Source organism: Atractosteus spatula, chromosome 21 (assembly GCF_055471065.1).
Source record: "Atractosteus spatula isolate fAtrSpa1 chromosome 21, fAtrSpa1.hap1, whole genome shotgun sequence".
Lineage (NCBI taxonomy): Eukaryota > Metazoa > Chordata > Actinopteri > Semionotiformes > Lepisosteidae > Atractosteus > Atractosteus spatula.
This window is the reverse complement of record NC_142726.1, coordinates 5,740,820-5,763,005: the sequence shown is the minus strand read 5'-3', so window position 1 is coordinate 5,763,005 and position 22,186 is coordinate 5,740,820. Positions and strand designations below refer to the sequence as shown.

The following is a 22,186-nucleotide window of genomic DNA, read 5'->3' as shown; positions in this document are numbered from 1 at the left end:
CACGGTTGTGAGAAACAAACCCGCACTCGCCCGACCCGATCCAGAACCCGAGCTGCCCAGCCCGCGGGTGAGTTAACCCGCGCATCACTACTGTGCAGAGATGGAATAAGTATAGAATTTGTGAACAGTCATGCAGATCAAGGATGCTAAGTTTTCAAAATGACATGTGTGATGCTGTCACAATGAAAACATTCTGAAGTTTGGAGTAGGACCTCGATGAGCTTTGTCCAGCCTCTTGGACAGACTGCTATGGGCTGCAGGCCATCATCATGGTGCTCTCCTGCTTGTGATCATGGAAATCTCATCCCACAGATTTTCTGTTGCACTCGGTGTCACTGTCTAGAGAAAACGCTGGTCATATCATTGCCATTGTAATCATAGCACTGTTGGTCTTGCATTGTCCTGCTGCAAGTTCATATTTCTGGATTGCGTTGCAGGAACATAACATTTCATCAATGTGTCGCTGAGCAGGAAGGCTGCTCTCAGTCTACAGTCTGTGTCAAAGACATTCCTGTGGTGAGATTCTGTCCCATATCATCATGCCTCCACTCCCTCACCCTGATGTCTCCTGTCAGGTCTGTCAAAAGCAAAACCACTCCACCACCCCTAGTCTGTCATCTCCAATGTTTTCCGGCTACAGGCGATGGTGAGTTAATCTGTCGGCTGTCAACGTTACTCTTGAACAGGCTCTGAGCGTGATGATTATTTCCATATTAATGATGAGCTTCAGTCATTCGAATGATGCACAAGTTATTTCTTCCTGGTCTTCTTAAAATCTTTCATGCTGTAGCCGTTGCAGTCTGAAAAGCAATTCTGCAGATGGATCTGCCTTCCGGGCCATGTGCCGTCCCTTGCTGAGTCAGTTCAGTTCTCTGGTCTGCTGACTGATGTGGAACAAATCGTTCTTCATGCTGCTTCTTTCACAAGCGGGGCTTCCTAACTCAGGCCTTGCATTGTTGAAACTATTAAAATCCTGTCGTTTTCTGAACGGCTTTGGTATGAAACACTGAGCACACGGTATTTTTACAAAACGCCTCCATATTTAATTTTTTCCAAGAAAAAAAGCTCGGTATGTAAATAACATTGTTTGGATGCAATGAGGTACTGATAAACATTTTCAAGGAGCAGCAGTATGTGAAGGAGGGTTTGAACTCTTATATGGTGGCAATATCATTGTCACCAGTGAATTTAGTACTTTTCTGTTGCGAAAATCAACTATCCACCTCGTTTTGAAGAGACATCCCTTGTGCTACTGGAGGAGGAACAACCAACTTTATCATCCTTGGAAACGCTGAACAAGCAGGAGCAGGCTTTAGCAACTGGTCTCCAAGCAGAGACAAGTGAACGAGTCGCGGAAAAAGATGAGCTCTGCAACAGCTGCCTCTCCCGTCTCTTCAAATCCGAATTCAGCCCTTCCATGGAATGGTTTTTGAGGTATGTTTATTTTTAACGTAGAAGCCAGCATATTAAAATTGAAGGATGAAAAGGCTGTCTCAATTCAGCAGCTTGAAATCCAAGATAAACAGGCAGACGCAGCTTGTTTGGATAGAAGGACTGTTTCTGCAGCCATGAGAAGAGAGGGGGTTGGGAAGGGAAGACAAACAGTAAGGTCCCAAAATTGTGTCCTGAAACTGTTTTTACTGCTTCTGGGAGTGACAGAGGTCTCGTGAATCTTTTTCTGTTCTCTGTTGTGTGCTTATATTACAATGTAACAGAGACCTTCCCCAAATTGTCCCAGCTGGATGGCCCCTTTCCAAGCTGTTTGTCTCAACAGGGACCCCCGGGCTGTAAATTAACGTAAATGCCAACTTGAAACGCAGATTCGCTGTCAAAATCTATCGGGAACCTGCCTCAGTCATGAGCAGCAAGACTAGCCTCTCTTCCCCAGGGGCTCGAGTTACATGCAGCCCGATCTTCCAGCACAGGGGTCCTCAGTCCCTCAGTCCCTCAGTCCCTCAGTCCTAGTCCTGCTGGTGTCGCACCTGAGTCCTCGGTGAACTGTACGCTTACAAGACCTGATAACAGGTTTAATTTGAACTCTGTAGCTGTTCAACAGGAGGTTGCCTTTTAACTATTGTGTTTCCTACGTAACATACAATTTCCAACCTTTGAGCAGAAAAAAAACCTTACAAAGGCTCAAAACAAGCAATCACTTGGTTTGGTTAATGATTCTTTCTATTAAAGAGTTCAGCCGCAGTTAAAACCATCAGCTGTTGGGGATTTTAGTATTACAATTTCAGGATTTATTTTTACTCTAGGTGTTTTTAGACTGTCTGGGAGAGGGTTTCACCTCGAACTTAAACACTTCTTCATATTTGTAACCTTTGTAAGTTTTCATTCACATTATACTGTACCCATATTTGGAGGAACGTACCATGGGAAAAAAAGAGCTTCCACACAAGTCTCAACAGCATCAAGATTAGTGTGAAACCCCAGATGTGCAAAGTGTGTTGTGTGATCTTTGGGATGGTGCAGAATTAAAGCTTTTTTGTGAAAAAATATATCACTACATTCGCTGCAGTGTGTGGTTTTGTACGGTAGATGGCGCCCACACGATGGGTATTGTACGTCATTAGCTCTCCGCCGCAAAGAGCAGCACCACCAAGGGCAGCGCTATTAAGAACGCAATTTTAAAGCAAGCACACGTAAAAAGCAGGATTATTAATTACGTGATGTGTGTATTTCAAAGTTCGGATACCACAGATTTAATGTGCAATTTCTCTGATGTCTGTATGCAGCGGTTCGGGGCTTTTAGTTTGAAAAGGTCTCGACAGGAAGTTGCAGGAAGTGTCACTGCGCTAAGATGCCGAGACGATCTCGAAGATCGCTTTCACAAAGTGACCATTTAAAAAGCACAGGGAGGAGTAAGGAGACTGGGAGCATTTGAGCAGAGCAGGTATTTAGAGCTTCATGCGTGTCTTTGGCTACAAAGTAATTTAGCGTGAATCCCGGTTTTCTCGATTTCTAGAACTCGGCTAGTCACGTTGAAAACCAACTTTAAACCTTGCCAATCCACAAATCGTGCATTTAATGCTTCTTCCAGATAAGAGGTCAGGAACTTATGTGGTTTGTCTACGCGCGAAAGTGTATTCGTGATTGAATTGTTTTTATTAGGTTGACAGCCTGACTTTCCGAGTAGAAGAGCCAGTTTATGCCCTAAAACTCCATGCTCACCAACCAAATCGTGCCCAGTTACAACGTGAATTTCCAGCAAACAATTCACATTTAAAGTTAAATAATACAATTTCACTCCTGTATTCATACTGCGCACTGTAAGGCACTGCTTGTCATGCTTTGGCGTGTGGTGTCTTACAGTGTGCTGGTCTGTTTCCTGTTACCCACAATACAGTGGGCCTGTGGCCCTGGTCCAACGTGACCTGTGAAGAAACATGATGAATTGACCACCTGGCTGTGTAGCCTGTTCCCTACTCCCACAACCTTTTGTGCAAGGAAGTGCCAACAAAGTATTTTACAGCATCCTTCTGTCTGCTCGGCTGTCCTTTTTCAGTGCCATTGTGCCTGTGGGCTTTAAGAAAGCCAACAGGGTTTATTCAAAAAAACAAAACGAAGGTCTGACTTGGCTTAAAGGAACTGAATCTCTTAAGTCTTGCTCAGAGACTATGCCTGCAGTGCTGCCACACCTCCAGTCTGAATTGTCAGCCAGGGGTATTTTGGGTGGAAACGTGGAGGAGGGTAGTTACTGTATGTTCCTATTGCTCATGCTCTGTTTTAGCGTTTTGTAATCTTCCAAATAAAAATTATCTTTGCACTTGTAATGTATATGTATTCCTGAAACAGCTGTGCGAGCTCAATCTGGAGATAACAGGGGTACAAGTCCTGTATGTGAAAGCTGTGTGGCGCGCACGCACAGTAGCTGGGGCTGTATTGAGCAGCGAGTCGATGCCTGTGTGTTGCAGCTGGGCCGATGTGGAGCGCGGACGAGGTGGCCAGGCTGTGCCACGAGCGGCTGGGCTCCCTGCCCAGGCGGGGCATGCCGGAGGCGGGGAGAGAGTGGACACTGCTGGCCGCCGTCGTGAAGATCTCGCGGAGCCCGTCGGCTGGTCAGGGCTCTGCAGGGGCGGAGCACACGGGTGAGTCTTGCTCTCCTGGCCACAGGATGCTACCTGTTTCCTGGACGTGCAGGACCTTAACCTTCAGCAGAGAAGCCCGTAAAATTCTCTGGCCATCGCAACTTGATACCAGCCTTCCCAAGAGAAGCGGGGTGGTGGCGTGCAGGGTTCGTCATGCTGTAGGATGAGGACAGTATTATACCACTGGAGCTGAAGAGCAGCATGCTTCAGCTTCACAGGCCCCTCTGCACAAATGTGTGCAAAACAGAAAAGCTGCAATGTATAGCATTCAGTGTCTTCATATATAAATCTGCAGCTGTGAGCCCTGAAGAAAATCCAGCTGGCTACGTGATTGTTTTGCTTCTCTCCCCAGATCAGAAATGAGTTTGCATTGTTCCGCTACAAGTATATGGAAACCAAGGTGGTAATTGACTGTCTAAGTTTAGCACTGGCACCTAAGTGAGATTTACATAGTGGTATTTTAATGATTAGTCTAGTGAAACTCCAAACAAAGACTGGAATACAGTGGACAGTTTTAATAGTATTTCTTTTGTGATGTAATAGAATACAGAAGCCAGTCTTCTATTGTTTGGAGTGGTGAGGAATACCTTTGCTTTGTCATGTTACTGAGACTAACATCCTTCATTTTACAGCACGTGCAGTGTATTGTTTGTGTAGTAGCACTGTAATTGCTTGATGTAGGAGGTTGTTTCCTTGTAAATGTGACTGGAAGGCTGCACTTTGGCGCAGTGGTGAGTATTGCTGCCTCATGGCCCTGGAGCCTGCTTCAGTACCAGACCTGGGCTGCTGTCTGCATGGAGTCTGTATGATCTTCCAGTGTTCATGTGGGTTTCCCCTGAGTGCTGGAGTTTCCTCCTCCAGTCCAAAGACGTTAACTGGCTTCTGGCAAGATGCCCTGTGAAACAGTGAAGAGGAAACTCCAGAATGTTAAATTGTAGACACACTTGGGAATAAATGGATAACGCTACATTTGAAAATACCTGGCTGCCTGATTTTAAGTAACAGGAGTTGGAGCACAATGTATCAGCTGTGCATCCTTTTTTTTCCCTGATCGGTTTTCTGTTGGCTTCACAGTTTTAAAGGAGGTGGTTGCTCTGGGCACCGGAACGAAATGCATCGGCCAATCCAGAATGAGCAGCAGTGGTAAGGCCTGTGAATTAAGGCTTGGGCTTTTCAAAGCGAGATTCCCCGCCTTCTCCTCCCTCACAAAGACACCCGTGCCTGGTGCAGCAGTGTTGTTAGGAACATGTGTCTCATCTTCGATGACAGTCTACAGCAGAGGACACAAGAGAGGAATAACTGGGATATCACAAGAGCTTCTGATTCTCATTTTTAATAGATAAATACCGATACACCTGATGAAGACCAGCCAGTTTACGTGAGGCCCATTCAATAAAAAACTCAGCTCCAATATCTGTGCAAGACCTAGTCTGATTTAATGCCAGGTGTTTAGATTAGGGGACAAATGTACAATCTGTGGATTTTAAGATGCTCATTGTAAAAGTAAGAACTTGCTTAGACTCACTGAACACCAAGTGCCACGCGCGGTCAGTTCTGTCAGCCTATAAATTAGCAAGGCCTTGAGCCTGGAAGACAGGACTGTCAATTTCGAAAGAAGATGATGAGGTTGTGCAGGGAATTTTCAGGAGATGACTAAACTCCCAGTGTCGTTATAGTTTTTTTACAAAGTGAAAGCACTGGAAAAGCCTGGCTAGAAGCCCTGGTGCAGGCCCTGCTGGGGTGTGCTGGCTGTGGCACCGCAGAGCTCTACTGCTGTATTCTCTCAGCGCCATGAGCGTCGCGTGAGCTGCCACCCAAGGCTTGCGGTCCGGTTTCGGGTCTCCCCGTCTCCGCAATCTTTCATTTCCGCGCAGACTTCAGTTACTTCACTGCTCAACTTGATCAAACCCGTAATTCAAGTGTTTTCTTTCATCCTTTTGACCGTTCTCTGCTCTGCCCTTGATGTCAGACACCTGCATTATTACAGAAGAAAACTGCGAACAAAGCTCTTCTCTGCCTGCCCCAGTTTAAATAACTCTTTAAGAGGTTAACAATTGATTTACCAACAGAGCTCACAGTACATCCAAGACTCATAATAATCACTAGTTTTGCTTGAGCTCTACTATTTAAATTCTTGATAACTGGGCTCAGGTTAAATGAAAGCTTCATCCCCTCTATCATATTACCACATTTACCTTCTGTAGTTTCAGTTTGACCTAAGTCCTAGATCTGGGGGAAAAATGCAAGTGAAAGAGGAGAGGCTGAAAATTTAGCGCTTAGTGTAGGTTTACTCATTTCTACCCCAGTTATTCTTTTTTTAAGATTATAAAGCTTTAAACAAAACAGTGTCATTAAACAAATTGCACCGTTTAACGGTTGAATTAGCAGAGCCTAAGGAAGGCGCTGGGAAAGTGGTGGTGATTAAATGTGACCTCACACACTATATTACTTTAAGTACAGGTTGTCAGAGCTCTCTTCTCTGTCCTGCCTAGGGGATGTGCTGAATGACAGCCATGCTGAAGTCATAGCCAGGCGTGGGTTTCTCAGGTAAGCCGGACTGCAAATGCCTGATCAATCAATCAGCAAGTTTCAGCACCTGGAACGCTTCCTTTTTGACAACAATGCATGTTCCAACACAGGATTCCACATTCCATCATGGGTAACGTTCAAGTTCTGTGTCAGAAATTCGTCACTCTGTGATTGTATGTACTCATTTTCTGAGTGGGCTCCTCGGGGACCTGAGCTATCCTGGTTAGCGTTTTGAGCACTTTTTTGTGCTTTTTATGTTCATATGTCCTTGTAGTCTTTATGATAGGATAACAAGGGCATTTATAAATGAGACTGGGAAGCTCTTTTTTACACAAAGGGTGGTGGATGTCTGGAACTAGCTGCCCAGCCTGATTGTCGAATCTGCTTTCTTTCGAGCAATAGCAGGATGAGGCTCTCGAATTGCAGGAGACGGCAGTGCGTTTTGTGCCCCTGTGCCACAGGTACCTGACGGAGCAGCTGAGGCTGGCAGTGAGCGGGGCAGGCAGCAGTGTGTTCGCCCCCGGGAAAGACAGGGGCCGATGGAGTCTTCAGCCTGGCGTGTCCTTTGTGTTCTTCACCAGCCACACGCCCTGTGAGTGACAGGAGGCTGTCTGTGCCTCCAGCGCGCTTCCTGATCCTGATCAGCTGATGTATTCCAGCAGTCCTGTGAGCAGGCTGTTGCTGTACGCTCAGAGGTGTTTTTGTCAGTTTAAAAGGGTTGTGAATCTTCCAATTAGATGTCTATCTAGGTGCTAATTGAAGTCCGAAACAGATCGTAGTGTTTGTGAGTTTTCTGAGGTTGTTTGACTTTGGTACCAGGTGACGGTACAGAAATAAAATCTCAAATAAAATCACCCATAGACCAGGAATCATTTCAGTAAATATTGAAATACTTTATAAAACCTTTTAATCACCAATGATCAAGAAACTTTTTGATTCAGCATGATAGCTGCAAAACTGTCAGGTTCACTGATGTGTCTTTGTAGGTGGAGATGCCTCCATTATCGCTATGGGGGAGAGCCAGGACCAGCCCTGCCAGCCGGTCAGCACACAGGAAGCACTCTGCAAGGCTTGGGTTCCAGGTCACAGTGACTCTCGGGATCACCTGATCGTGGAGAAGCAGGAAGGTCACAGTGACGTCACAGATCACCTGATCACAGACAAGCAGGAAGCTCACAGTGACATCACAGATCACCTGATCACAGACAAGCAGGAAGGTCACAGTGACGTCACAGATCACCTGACCACAGAGAAGCAGGAGTGTCGCAGTGACACACAGGGGACTTGCACACCATGCCAGAAACGCAAGGCAGAAGGAAATATTGCATCAGTCAAGCGTTTTAAATCAGCCCCCTCTGGCAGCCGGGAGGAGAGTGGCCACATTAGCAGGGGCACAGACGTGCACAGGACCGGGGCCAAGTGTGTCCCCGGGGGCGAGCAGGACCCCCTGCAGCCAGGGGCCACCTACCACTGCGTGGGCGTCCTGCGGGTGAAGCCGGGCAGAGGCGATCGCACCCTCTCCCTGTCCTGCAGTGACAAGCTGGCACGTTGGAACGTTTTAGGCTGCCAAGGGGCCCTCCTGTCCCACTACCTGCAGACGCCTATCTACTTCTGTGCCATTGTGACTGGCAAGTGTCCCTACAGCCAGGACGCCATGAAGAGGGCGCTGGTGGACAGGTAACGCCACTCTCTGAATCGTGCTAACTGCTTACTCAGACAGTGATGTCTGCTCTGACAGTTAGTTTGTCTTTGCAATTGTTATTGTTATCTGGAACTATATCAAATTCGTGTCGGACATTTACATCAACAACAAAAACAGAGTATTGTGCTGGATATGTGTCTGTCGCTGTGGGAGCTGGTAGTTTAGCTCATAAGCCGAGTGCAGATGAGACTCAGGAGCTGCCGGATTTCTCCCAGCTCCAGACTGCTCGGGAACGCTGGTCTGGCCAGGGCTGTGGCATAGCTGTGCAGCACCACAACTCAGAATCAACTACATCACTGCACAGATCAAACAGCAATAGGACACGCACACACAAACACAACATAAACTGGAAATACAGAACCCTAAACAGACAATACACACTAGCCGAATATTTGACCAAGATAAGAAACAGCAAAAAAATACAGATCCTGAGGAAGTACAGGCTCAGTGACCACAGCCTGGCCATAGAAACTGGGTGTCACAGGCAGACCTGGCTGCCCAGAGAGGACAGGCTGTGCTCCCACTGCCAGCGGGGAGAAATCGAGACAGAGATGCACTTCCTACTGCACTGTGAAAGATATTCTGGGATTAGAGAAACATTCTTCCCTAAATTTAAAAATCTAATCCCTGAGTTCCCACGCCTGCCACAATCACAACGGGTGGGAGGGAGGAGGGAACTCCTCATGAGAACACACTAATACTGGCAGCCCAGTATGTGATCTCCTGTCACAGCCTGAGGAACCGTGAGTCTGTCTCCCAGTAATGCTCCATATGTTTACAGTCTATGTAAATATTTTATGATATTTACATATATTTACAAATATTGTAAATGTCTGTAATAAGTCTGTAGATTTTTTTTTGTTTTGTTTCATGTTAAATTTATTCTTATTTGCTTTGGCAACACTGATTGTACCCATCGGTCATGCCAATGAAGCATCTTGAATTGAATTGTCTCCCTCCCACAGTGTAGCACTGTCTTATTGTATAGAGGACTATACATGACTCAACACACTGTCCTGACCCCATTCTCTCTCTCTGCCCTGGTCTGACCCAAGTCTCTCTCTGTCCTGTCCTGACCCCAGTCTCTGTCCTGACCCCAGTCTCTCTCTCTCTGTCCTGACCCCAGTCTCTCTCTATCCTGACCCCAGTCTCTCTCTGTCCTGTCCTGACCCCAGTCTCTCTCTGTGCTGTGCCCAGTCTCTCTCTCTGTCCTGACCCCAGTCTCTCTCTGTGCTGTCCCCAGTTTCTCTCTGTGTCCTGACCCCAATCTCTCTCTGTCCTGTCCTGTCCCCAGTCTCTCCCTCTGTCCTGACCCCAGTCTCTCTCTGTGCTGTCCCCAGTCTCTCCCTCTGTCCTGACCCCAGTCTCTCTCTGTGCTGTCCCCAGTCTCTCCCTCTGTCCTGACCCCAGTCTCTCTCTGTGCTGTCCCCAGTATCTCTCTCTGTCCTGACCCCAGTCTCTCTCTGTCCTGTCCTGACCCAAGTCTCTCTCTCTGTCCTGACCCAAGTCTCTCTCTCTGTCCTGTCCCCAGTCTCTCTCTCTGTCCTGACCCCAGTCTCTCTCTGTGCTGTCCCCAGTCTCTCTCTCTGTCCTGACCCCAGTCTCTCTCTGTGCAGGTGTGCTCATGTAGCTCTCCTGCCTGCTGGCTTCTCAGTGCAGGCTCCAGAGCTGCAGCAGGCCAGCCTAGAGCTCCCTCACAGCCGCAATCAGCTGGAGAGAAGCCATGACCCTCGCAAAGGAAGGGTGTCCGCCTGTGGAGCAGGTATTCCTCCTGTTGTTGTCTGTTTCTTTTTACTCATTTCTGGGGCTTTTATTCCTATTTCTAAAAAATATAATGACAACATAGGTAGTTGATTATAAATGGTTAGCATTTGCTCCTAGTTTATAAAAAGGAGCAATAATCTGGAGCAAACAACTGAGGGACTTTTTTCCTGTCTGCATGTACGTAAAGCTCTGTCTTCGGAGTATTTTGACATCATGCCATGTAAACCAAGAAAGTCTGAATTTGTGTAGGTCATTTCTTTATTCAGCACTGTAATACAGCCAATATTATGTGTAAAACTTTTGTTACAATTACTAGAATTAGGAAGACCAAAGAAAACATTGAATACAAAGGTGCTGTTTTCCCTTTGGTTTCAGCTATCAGTTGGTGCAATGTCTCGGATCATCCACTAGATGTCACTGCAAACGGCTATAAGCAGGGTGTTACCAGGAAGGCCCTGGGCAGTGCACAAGCCAGGTAAACTGCCCGTACGCACACTGTTGCCCACTGCACTGCGAGGAGCAGGGGAACGGCCTCTCCCACTGACTGATATTTATAGCTGCAAATATCATGCCTTTTTTACTGATGGGGCTAATGGAATTAAATCAATTTTCCTTGAGCTAATGGAATATCCTTCCAATGCATATTTAATACCAGTAGGCAGAACAGGAAGGAGAAAAGAATGTGTCTCCTCAGACACCATGCAGAACACCCAGGGGGCCTCTCAAGCTAACGCATTTTGTCTTGAATAACCTCTGGTGCTATAAAACCAAAAATAAATATTTTTAACTGCCCCATTTCTGCCAGGAGGCAGATATGCAGTTTGTTTTACTTATAAAGAAAAAAAAATATTAACTTTGGGCAGAAGCAAATATTTAAGGCTCTAAAATTCAGTACACCCTTTGGAAAATAGCAGTGGCCTTATTATCCAACTTTTGGCAGGTTGGTTTTGTCCTGCAGTTAGTATCATGGGCTGGTTTCAGGGTACGGCTAATATTAAGTAAATGCCTCAAATTGATAGGGCCATAATCCTGAACAGCACTGGTTACATTCCAGGCTACTACTACTGACTACTGACTCTTTGTTCAGTTTTCCCAGTGTTGCTGACATCCACATCCATGACTGTTGATGTCAGTATTCCTGAAACTGGTGTACCAGATACTGCTGGGTTTGTGTTTGCTCTGCTTTCTGCTCTGTGCTCTGTGCTCTGTGTCAGGGCTGCTCATATCTAACAAGAAAGGGTCTCTGTGTGAGCCCTGTCAACTGTGGCCATGGATGTGACCTTTAACCTTCCATCTCCCCTTATGACCCGCAGGTCATTAATATGCAAGGCTGAGCTCTTCCGTGCCTTCAAGTCTCTTGTCTCAGCCACCCCAGAGAGCCAACTCCCAGACTCATTAAGGTGAGTGCGCCCCTGTAATTTTCACTACCGGAAACAGGTCTCTTCTTCCTAAGATCAGGCCCTTTTTAACACTCCCCGCTAGCAGCTGATTGACAGGCATGTTTTAGTATTTCACTAAAAACGGGCTCTGCACCCAGAGACAGACAGGTGGGAATGTGGACAATGAATCACCTTCGACTGCACACTGCCCACCCACTAGCCTGCTGCAGCACCCAGTACAGATCCTGTGCACATTGCTTTATTTCCTTTCTAATATTTAGGCAGCGTGTGCTCTGTCCCTTGCCAGAACTTCACTGGTAACGTTTCAGCCTTTCCTGTTTGTAACTATTTCCACTCTGAGGTGGAAAAAAAAACAGCAGGTGATGGAGGAATGTCCTGCAGGACAGGTGGAGATGCAGAGGTGTTTTTCAGTGTGTAAATGGTAACTTGGTCCATGGTAAATTAGAACAGAGCTGTGGGTGTGTTTCAAACCAGCGTGACGCTGCAAAAGTAACATGCTCTGCTGCTTGGAAAGCTTCTTTTTCTGTAGTTGCTTACCTCAAAATCCTAGATGCCCATCTGGCCAGAAGAAGCAGTTCTTGGTTTGGGCCAGTGAGACCTTGTCTTTCCAGGATCCGGCGTGCACAATCCGGAGCACTGTGTGGCTGAGCTGACTGACCAGTCCTGACACAGCGTTCATGGAGCTGCAGCAAAATGCCAAACAGAGCAGCACCTGGGAGCTTGAGTGTGTGCCCTCAGACAGGGCCAGACACAGATGCTTATGCAAAACATGTGGAAAAATGGGAAAACCAGGAAATTCCACAACATTTCAACTCGGTAATGTAATAAACCTGACTTCTCCTATTTAAGTAAAACATGTCCGTTGGCATCGCTGTGAGGGTACCCCTGGTGCTGAACTCTCTGAGCAGGTGGAGCGGTTGGCCTGTCACCTCGTGGTTGTTTTCCTTGCTGCTGGGGCCCCCCTGCCTTGATCACTCAGTCCTAAAAGACACACTCCTTCACCGCCCCCCCCCCATAAAGAAACCAAATACAGGTCTGAAGGTAACTTAAAATTGTTGCCTCTGTTTGTGGAACAAACGCCCTGTTGTGCTGTGTTTCACAGATCTGTAACACAAGGAGCCCTGTGTGGCTCAAAGGCCCTTTGTGCCTGGGGCAGGCCATGGCCTGCTGGGCTGTGGTGCAGGAGAGGAGTGTGCAGCTCAGGGTCTCAGGGGGACGGAGCGCTGCTGCCAGCTGGCCTCGTGGGAGGTGAGGGGAAGAGCCACCCGCCAGTTGTCCAGTCTGGAGTGGTTGAGCCGGTCTCCCGTCCTTCCCGAAAAGCAGACGCGAAGTGGAAGTGTGATTTTTTTTGTGTCTTGGAAGCTCATTTGCGATCTTCAGAATAAGACCTCCTCCAAATCATAACCTCTGTTGTTGTGGTCATCCACCACCCGTTTCCTGTCCGTTTTTTCCGATTCAGTGCCGCTGGGGAGCCAGAGCCAGTCCTGGAAAGGGTGGGTGCAAGGCAGGGTACACCCTGGGTGGGACACCAGTCCATCGCAGGGCAGATAGACACAAGCACGCACACACTCACAGCAGGGCCCATTTTCTCAGAAGGCAGTATGTCCTTGGACTGTGGGAGGAAACCAGAGCACCCAGGGGAAACCCACGCAAACACTGGGAGACCATATCAACTCCACACAGACAGCACCACAAGCCCAGAACTAAACCCCAGTGATGTGAGGCAGCAGTGCTAACCACTGCGCCACCCCTGTGTTGTTGGGTTGCGGAGCAACTAGGAGTTCTTTACAGAGATTGTACTGCATTGAACAAATATGCTCTCATTCAGGTACTTAGGCAGTGGTCAAGAAGGCTGCTTGAACATGCAAAGTTCCTCCACTGCATGTAAACTCTTCTGTAAGACTCCACATGGAGGGTCAGAAGATGAATGGATTAATGGTTAAGCCTATTTGAAAGCAGCAGCAGTTATTCTTGTCCAGGTGTCAGAGGAGAGATCGGTGCTATAAACTTCAGGGACACTTCTGTGTGTTGTGTTGGTCATGTTCGGTGCCACACAGATGTTGCCTGAGATTGACTCAAGGCCAAACTGTTTGCCAGGAAGCAGTTTAGAAGCAGATGGCCACTTTCCATCACCCTGCAGTCTCCCACCCTTGTTTGGAAAGAGTTCTGCAATAATCTGTAACCTCTCTGTTAATCTGTCACCAGCCTGAAACACAAATATCTTTCTTTGCTCACATCGGTAAATTGTGGAACGAAAATCTTCCTTCCTCAAGTTATTATCTTGGTTCCTAAGTGCCGCACTCACCTGAGTAAATCCAGGCCCAGTTCTGGAATCAGCAGCCCCACGACACAGCAAATCAGGTGCAGGAGTCAGAAAATTGCTTCCCTTAATGAATTGAAGGAGGCCAAACCCAAAGACACCCCTGCCCTTTAACAACCCGATCTTTAACAACCAATTAGTCTAAATTTTGACCATCAGTGCACAAAAAGAAAAATGACCATTTATGCAATTAAAAGTCCAGTGGGAGGGAAAAAAGCCTCTAACTAGGACCGTGTTCAATGTGCCTGACTCACCTGGAGGGAGGCCAGAGATGGAGGTTTGAGCGCGGGATTTGGCTGCTTTATATAACTTGATCATATATAAATGAATGTGAGCGACCCTTTGCCTTTTCCTCTCCCGACAGGGCAGGTTACACGGTTCTCCAGTTGTGTTGCCCAATATTTGGTTCCCTCCTTATTCTAAACCAGGAGTCAGCAACCTTAGACAGTAGAAAATGTCGCTTTCACACTTCAAACAGACAAAATTCAGTGGCAGGGACTTCCAGCAGGTCGTGGCAGAGGCACCATGATTGATTTCAGTAGCCTCAAGTGTGTTTCTTTGAATCCAAAAGTCTGATCCTCGGCACCCATCCTTCTGGAATGTCCAGTCCAAACTCTGCAACATGGATTGTGTAGTGTCTCGAAAGTTCTCTAAGATGTTGGAAAGTTGAGGTGTCAGTGTCCCCAGAGAAAATTGCAAGCTTAGAAAGAAATGCCTTCCATGTTTCAAAAATACCCATTACAGGTAGATCAGCACCATTATTATTATTATTATTATTATTATTATTATTATTATAAAATGCATGGCCCTAGTCTGAAAAATTAATTCTGTCCTCCTCAGATCAACAAGCATGCTGTCACCTTTCATGATTACGCGTGTCATATATTGAAAGAAACACAAACGGCTTCAGATCTCTCTATTACAGCAGCACTCTAGTTTACTCAAATAATAAGGCAGCCAAGCTGTTGGATCAGAGAGCCTTTACCTTGTAACCAGACACCTGACTTAATAGATTGTGGTGCAGTCCTTATCCTTGTCCTTATCCCACATGGAATTCAATACTGGCACGGTTTTGGCGGGGATCTCCACAGGAGAAAAATGGAGAGGTCTGTTTTGATAGTACTAGTCATGTGGCGCTGCCTTGAACGCTCTGATAATATCTGCCAGGCTCAGTGAGAGACCCTCAGACAGCCACACATGAGCAACCAGCTCTAGGTCTATGTCCAGAGGTTTAAAGACAATCTACATCGTTTTCTTAATACCTTTGGCCGGGGAGTGGAGCATAAATATATATATAAATAAATATTAATTACGGCCTATTAAAGCATCTTGGAGATGCAGACTTCTGTGTGAGGTCTTTCTCCTTTTTAATCAGCCCCTCACTGGAATGGGTGTCTCCCTTATCAGCAGTGGTGGCTTCATGCTTTTTAAAATGATTTCTGAATATCTCTCCATTTAAACACATTCAGCCTAGACTGGCAGTCTGGCTTAAAATAGGGAGGTACATAGTAGGAACCTGGGTGGCATGGTGGCACAGGGGTTAGCCTCACTGCCTCGCAGTGCTGGGGCCCGGGGTTCGGGGCCCGGGGTGCTGTCTGTGTTTGGTTCGTGTGATCTCTGCATGTTCTTGTGTGTTTCCTCTGGGTGCTCTGGTTTCCTCCCACACTCCAAAAACATACTGGTAGGTTAATTGACTTTTAGGAAAACTGGCCCTAGGTGTGAGTGGGTGTGTGTTCGTGTCTGTTCGTCCTGCGATGGGCCCCACGATGTACCCCACCTCCCGCCTGTTGCTTCCCAGGATAGGCTCCTGCTCCCCCACAACCCTGTATTTGATGAAACACTTAGAAAATGGAGGAATAATATCAACCCTCACATGCAGTTTTATGGCTGAATTATTTCTACCAATTTTGTTTCTTGTTCAGAATTTGGAGTGTTTTATACCTTGGTACTTTATACCTTTATACCTTGGTACTTTAGGTGCAATAGGTGCACTAACCCATTCTTGCATTAATCTTGCAGTCTGTCACTGACTGCTGCAGTTCTTTGCATTTTCCACGTGGCAGTCCTGCATAGATTTGAAACAAAGAGGCAGGACTTTTTGTGCAGTTTTCAGTTTTCAAAGCAGTCGCGTTATGACGCAGCAAGCAGATTCAGAAAGCCTGTCTTGCCGATGGAGATTGTCGAGGCCGGACAGAGAGGGAGGACAGACGGGACTGGTCTGTGATAGTAGGTGAGCTGATCCAGGCAGGGGGGTTTGGATTGTGCTACTGGTCCAGTGCTTGGCTGGACAGAGTGTGGAGAGGCAAAAACAGGCTCAAGGCACACAGAGAATCTTCCTGGCAGGACCCAGGCCGAGCCTCCTCCCGAGACGCGGGTTAGTTAGTCTGAGAGTACGACACAGGTAGGAAGGTATCTCAATGACAGAGCACCTGATCAGTGACAGTTCAGGATTTATATATTGGCATTTGATTTAATTAGCAGGATTTGATTAATTGGAGACTGGTGGTTAGGAGAATCGTCCTGAACGAGTCCGCACAGCCCTGGGAGGTGTTTGACTCCTCTTGCAAATACAGCTGGTTTCCAAGGAAACCTTGGGCTGCGGACTCAGGCTCATATAGGCATAAGAGAAACAAGCTGATTTCAAGCTTGTAAAATAAGCCTATTCTTCTCTGGGAAACTGGAAGGGAGTGTCCTTTGACAGCAATAAGATAACATTGATTAGCCAGTGACAGGCACTCTCATCTGTGTGTTTGAAATCCCATAGTTCCCTTTAAGCTTTATTATTGTGAATGACGATGATGTAATGTAATGGGAAATTTTGTTAAGATTGGATCTATATATTATATGTCTCATGCCAGTTTACAAAATATTACTGTAAATACCATTATATACAGCTTTGACATGGTTTGTTTTCATGGTTTGTTTTTAAATGCAAAACCACTTTAAAATCACTTTTGCAGAATGTCGAGTCCCAGACTGCAATTTCATAAAGAAATACCAAGTAACCATTTCTGGTTTCAATGGAAAAAGCACATGCTAATATTAGTATTAAAGTAATTCATATTGCCAAGTGGTCCACAGGCTGGACTTTATCGATCTTAACATCAGTTTCTGTAGCTCCTACAGCACTAATGATGCAACCCACTCACCCCACACAACCAGTACCTATCTGGTCTAGGTTTGCTTCCAGAAATGATGGCACTCTTTTACACTGTACCTTGCTCAAGAAAGAAACACTGTTGTGCACATTGTGAGCTTGAGCCTATCACCTTCTGGCAGGTGCACAAGAGGCCTAGTCACTCCTCTCTGGAGCTGAGCTGTTTCAGAGGAAGAAAGAATCAACCGTCTCTTCTCCTTCGTAATCAGCGACTGGCAGGGAAAAGATAGATACTTTATTGATCCCGTGAGGGAAATTGCAGTGCAGCAGCAGCTTCGCACAGTCAACACAGAACAGTGTAACGAAATAATGCAATAATACAACAATACAATACAGTCAGTACAGTGGGAAGTGCACTAAAAAAAGTTGCATATATTTTAAAATACAGAAGCTCAAAGGTGTTTTTACTGTTTTCAAGTTTGTTTGTTTTTCTACTTAAAAGTTTAAGACTTGATTTAATAGGCAGCCTCCAACATGTATAAGACCCGAAGACAGGCAGCCAGTTGAAATCAGTGCTCTTATTAGTTAATCGAAGGGCTTGGCTGTGTAATTGAGAGCTTGGCTAGAACAAACACCGCCAGGACTGAGAAAGCCCAGTTTACAGTCTGTCAGAGAAATGTGTCCTTTATAACAAACTGGAAGGAATTTGACGTCCCAGCCTCCCAGCCATCTCATGTCGTACCCCAGCTCTGCTGCCCCCTGCCTGCGTTCATTGGACCAAGCAGACAAGATACAGAGTGTGCCAATCAGTCTACTGAGCCTAACCCCTGCACCGGCGTCACACCCCTCCCCTGTTCTCATGGATTGGAGTAGGAGATACAGGACAGCAAAGGAAGAGGATCTTCCTGCATTTTCTACTGAACAGGAAGTGAGACAGGCAGCGAGACCTGTCTGCTGTTCCACCCCCCCTGCTTCCAAAACTTCATTGGACACAGATGTGCTCCTGTTTCTAAATTCTGTGGACAAAAAGGCCCCTCCATGTTCTTATTGAGGATTTGACTTTTCCTGCTGAACCTCGGTAGGAAGGGCAGAGCCACCATATGGAACAGTCCCTGATCTGACAACATGTATTAGGAACGCAGGCCAGTCTTTGGTTGTGGACCTAATACAGACCTGAAGGGTCTCGGCAGATTTTAATCCATTATCCCACAGTCATACCGACAGGCATGCGCAGAGAACCGGGACAGCTGTGATTCTGAAAGTTACCCCCAGCGTTTCTTCATTTGATTTAACACCTCTGCAAAATTTACTTTTTTTAGTTTGTGTGGAGTTTCCTCAGCCCTCCTCAGGGTTTAGACGTACCATGCATGTGTACCTGTGTATCTCGAGAAGTTGCTCACTCTTGGCATGTGCTGGTGCTGTTCTGAAGATCAGGACTGGACCAGTCAGATTCCGATTACTGCTATACAGCAGGTTGCCCCATTCCTCATTATTCATTGTTGTGGTCCCAATCTAATGTGAAATGGATTTTACAGTGAATAGTTAAGTGCTGTTTCAGTCAAAAAATGATGCTTGGAATTGTGGGTCCCCATGTGAGGTGGTGTTCAGGTAGACTGGTAGTGTGGGTGATGAAACAGTATGGCACAGTGCACTGCTCCTTCGTGTCTGTACAGAAAATGGCCGTAGTTTTTGGCAACTGTGTTAATTCAAGCTGCAAAGTGAAAGAAGTTGAGTTGAGCTTAATTACAATTAGACGCTTTACCTAGCATTTTACATACCCGGTAACTAGTGAGGCCCGGGCTGGTTTCCATACAGATGCTTCTTAAGATTGTTGGCTTCCTCAGATAACTCTCATGAAGAGCTTTTGGTACTGGAGCCCTGAGAATGATAGCAAAGCCCCAGAGCGATGAGAGGGCCTTAGAAGGGTCTGGAGCATTAGGGCTGGCTCAAAACATGAATACCAAGGCCTGCAGCAGACACGGGAGAAATGTCACAGATGTCTTTTATTTACAAAATCCTCCAGTTTTGCGGTGTCCCCGTTTCTCCTGGTGCCGTGTGCCGCGCCCTGAGGCGTCTCCAAGTCTTCCTTCTGCAAAGCGGAAATTAAAACCTCCGGAGGACAGAGGGAGGAAATTTTCTTGGGAAAGAAGAAAATGAAGAACAAAACATTTCTCAGTACAGCCCAAGAATAAAAGTGAACATCCTTCACAGATTCTGTCGATTCACCAGATGAATCAGATGAGGGGGGGGGGGATGGGACACCTTCAGTCTGCAGTAATGCAAGCTATCCTACAGAGGCACAGATTGCAAATATTCAAATTCAGTAACTGAAAAACCTTAAAATAGCGGATCCCTTCAGAGCTGTATGCAAAAATAATGCAGTTTACAAAACCATTTTACGACCATATTTTAGGAAGTGTACATAAACCATTTTCAGTTTTCTGAGAAAGAATATCTTAAAATACAGTAGCAAATCATATTAAATTTAAACGATGATAGTGCGTGTACGTGTAAGGAACGTGTCACATGTTATTATCCGGGGTGAGAAGCAGGAGATCCAGGATTCAGGGCGAGCTGGAGTACAGGGGGAGAGGAGAGACGCAGGCAGGAATGGGGCAGACAGGCACTCTCTGGGACGACAGAAGGATCGGGAAGCTGTTTGCACAATGTCAGCGCCACTTTTAATCCCTCTTTTGTAATCCTCGGGCTCCAATGTGCTCTTTCCTATACCATTGTCTGCTTTGATGTTTTCCAGGGGCAAGGAGCTGAAGACTTACTGGGACTATAAGCAGGCTGCCTGTGAGTACCAGCAAGCCTGGGATGATCTCCGTGCACAGGCCTTTCCAGACTGGATTCGCAGTCCCCGGGAGCTACTGCAGTTTGAGTGAGCGACCTTCCGAATCCGAATCCCGGGAAAGCGCCACACAGCCACAGCTGTGGCATACCAGAGAGAATACCGGAGGGAAGCAGTCGGATCCGGAGGATAGAGCTGGGAACGACGCAGGGATCTGCTCACTCGGCTGTCCCAGAGCCAAGTGCTTCTATTCTCCCCAGTCCCTCTCGCTACCAGCTCCCAGTACAGACCCACACATGTGTTTATGTCAAACCTTGTGCCAACAGCAGCGAAGGCATTAGCAAATGAATGAGAGGAATTGGTTTTCAAGATTGTTTTAGGTTTAGTGCTCATCTTTCAAAAATGCAGAACTTTTGGCTCTGTAGTTGCAACAGTAGGGAAGATAACAGATCTACCATCATGCACCCTGCAGCCTAGAAGCAAGTGTTCTCCACAGTCAGTCTGTGTATCCAGTTAAGCACCTGAAGTGTAACGTCCTAGTTTCTTATATGTACATAAATGAATACTGTGTGCAAAACTATTGTTCTTAGTCATACAGTATTGTGGATTTTCTTTTTTTTAATTTTACAGAATAAAATGGAACTTTTTCATTCTTACTTTTTTCTTTCCCTTCCTGTCTGCCCGGGAATTTTTGAATCCATCAGGGCTGTGCATTAGCCCAGAGCCCAGTCTGTGATTTCCAAGTGCTCTTCCTGCCTAAACACATTCAGGCTCAGAAACTGTTTGCGTGATGGCCTGGGGGGGGGGAGAGATGGCTTCGCCCTGCCTCGCGTTCCCTCTTTCAGGACAGACCGGATCCGGCCTGTCGCAGCACTCGCCAGGATCCGCAGCTACCTGGCCGTGGATGTACGGACCAACGTGACACGCAAGTCAGGATTTTTTCAACCTTGATTTAAATCATTCCCAGATCGTTTTCCAAAACTTTGAGAGAGAAAAAAATGTTTCTCTTCTGCTTACTGGTTGGATTATCATAGATAAACATTTAAAGATTCCTTGCAGTGGAGCGTCCCATGTGACACTAACTCATGCTCCTGTTTACACTCGGCTGTAAACAAGTTTACTGACTGTACTGTGGTCGACGTCTAGACCACTGACATAGAATAGGAGACGTTGTGGTCTTACAACTGACCTGACTCCAGTCTGATGTAACTCTGCTTAACAGTGAAGTTTTTTTTCTGGCTTTAGGACGTTTTTTGATACATCGAAATCTTCCTGAATCCTCAAGGTGGACAAAGTCAAATCAGCAAAATTCTTTAAAGAAGAACAGTGAAACTCCAGAGGGCAGGAGTGGAAACCACATGGAAGTACGTTTACAACTGGGAACAGGTGGCGATTCTGTACCCAAAGTGTTGTGGGAATAAGGCCACGCTGATGAAGCCAGTACGTTTACTAACCTCACATCTGGAGGAGATGCTGGGATTAATAAGCAAGAGGGCTAGATGGGCAGAATGACCTCCTTTCATTTGCCACTATTCTTATCTTCTAATGGCTGTCCACATGTCAGAAAAATGGGATCCCTCTGACAGATGAAAAGTAGGGAAACTGAAAGTGTCTCTAAAAGACATTACCTTTCATGGTTTCAGTGAAACCAAATAACGGCTTCTTCAGACCTCCCTAGCCCAATTACAGCATGCAGAAGAAGGGAACTCTCCAGTAACTGTATCCCGAGTGCCCGTGGAATGGAGGAAATGGAGACAGTGTGCGGAGGGCTGTTATTGAAGCTGGAATGTTGACAGGAGTTATCATTCCAACAGACAAAGGACACTCTATTCACAATCTCTCTTCCACTCGCTCTCAGCCCTAGAATCAAAGCAACACAATAGAGAGGGGGAAAAGTGTTTTGTTGAAGATATTGCCAGAATAAACTAATATCCTGTAGTATGTACTCCATATCTTATAAAGTCAAAATTGTTCACTGCTACTGAACGTTAAAGTCCTTTAAAAGGTTGTGCTTGACTAGGAAGAAAAATAATTGATACTTTAATGGACATTATCCTGTCTTGTAGGGGGGGGTTGTCTGATATTGTCACTTTTAATAGTTTTTTTTGTCCATTAAATCCAGTCCATTAAAGCAAGGGTTTACTGTGTTAATAATCCTCAATAACGCAGTGGCCTTCTTCAGAATGGACAGTGAGATAGATTACAGAACAGCTTCTACCACCAGGCAATAAGACTGCTAAATCGCCAACCTGCAGCTCCTTCAGCAATGTAATGGCTACATGGACATATAATTTTCATTGTATTCGGCATACTGCACTACTTGGACATGATATATTGCATACACCCTGGACACATCGCAGCTCTATTGTTTATTTTATTCAATTTCTATTGCATTATCATCTAATGTAACCTTAATTTTGTGATTTTTATCCCCCCACCCATGAGCTCCTAGAAAAGACATTTCATTGCCAGCAACTACTGATGCATTT

The 22,186-nt window shown here is 46.1% G+C and overlaps 1 protein-coding gene across 3 annotated transcripts; it reads left to right on the top strand.

Moving 5' to 3' along the window:
- The first annotated feature begins 2,719 nt into the window (after positions 1-2,719).
- On the top strand, positions 2,720-21,823 carry adat1 (adenosine deaminase tRNA specific 1). Of its 3 annotated transcripts, none has more exons than XM_088938712.1 (10): positions 2,720-2,896; positions 3,918-4,091; positions 5,166-5,234; positions 6,584-6,638; positions 7,082-7,212; positions 7,607-8,297; positions 9,939-10,084; positions 10,462-10,561; positions 11,400-11,486; positions 19,659-21,823. In XM_088938712.1, exons 2-10 carry the CDS (start codon positions 3,926-3,928, stop codon positions 19,789-19,791), a joined length of 1,578 nt encoding a protein of 525 aa, XP_088794838.1. In that variant the 5' UTR covers positions 2,720-2,896; positions 3,918-3,925; the 3' UTR covers positions 19,792-21,823. The 3 variants fall into 3 exon arrangements, with proteins under 3 accessions (XP_088794838.1, XP_088794840.1, XP_088794839.1); XM_088938713.1 differs by lacking the exon at positions 2,720-2,896 and adding an exon at positions 3,011-3,050; XM_088938714.1 differs by lacking the exon at positions 5,166-5,234.
- The last annotated feature ends 363 nt before the right edge of the window (positions 21,824-22,186 follow it).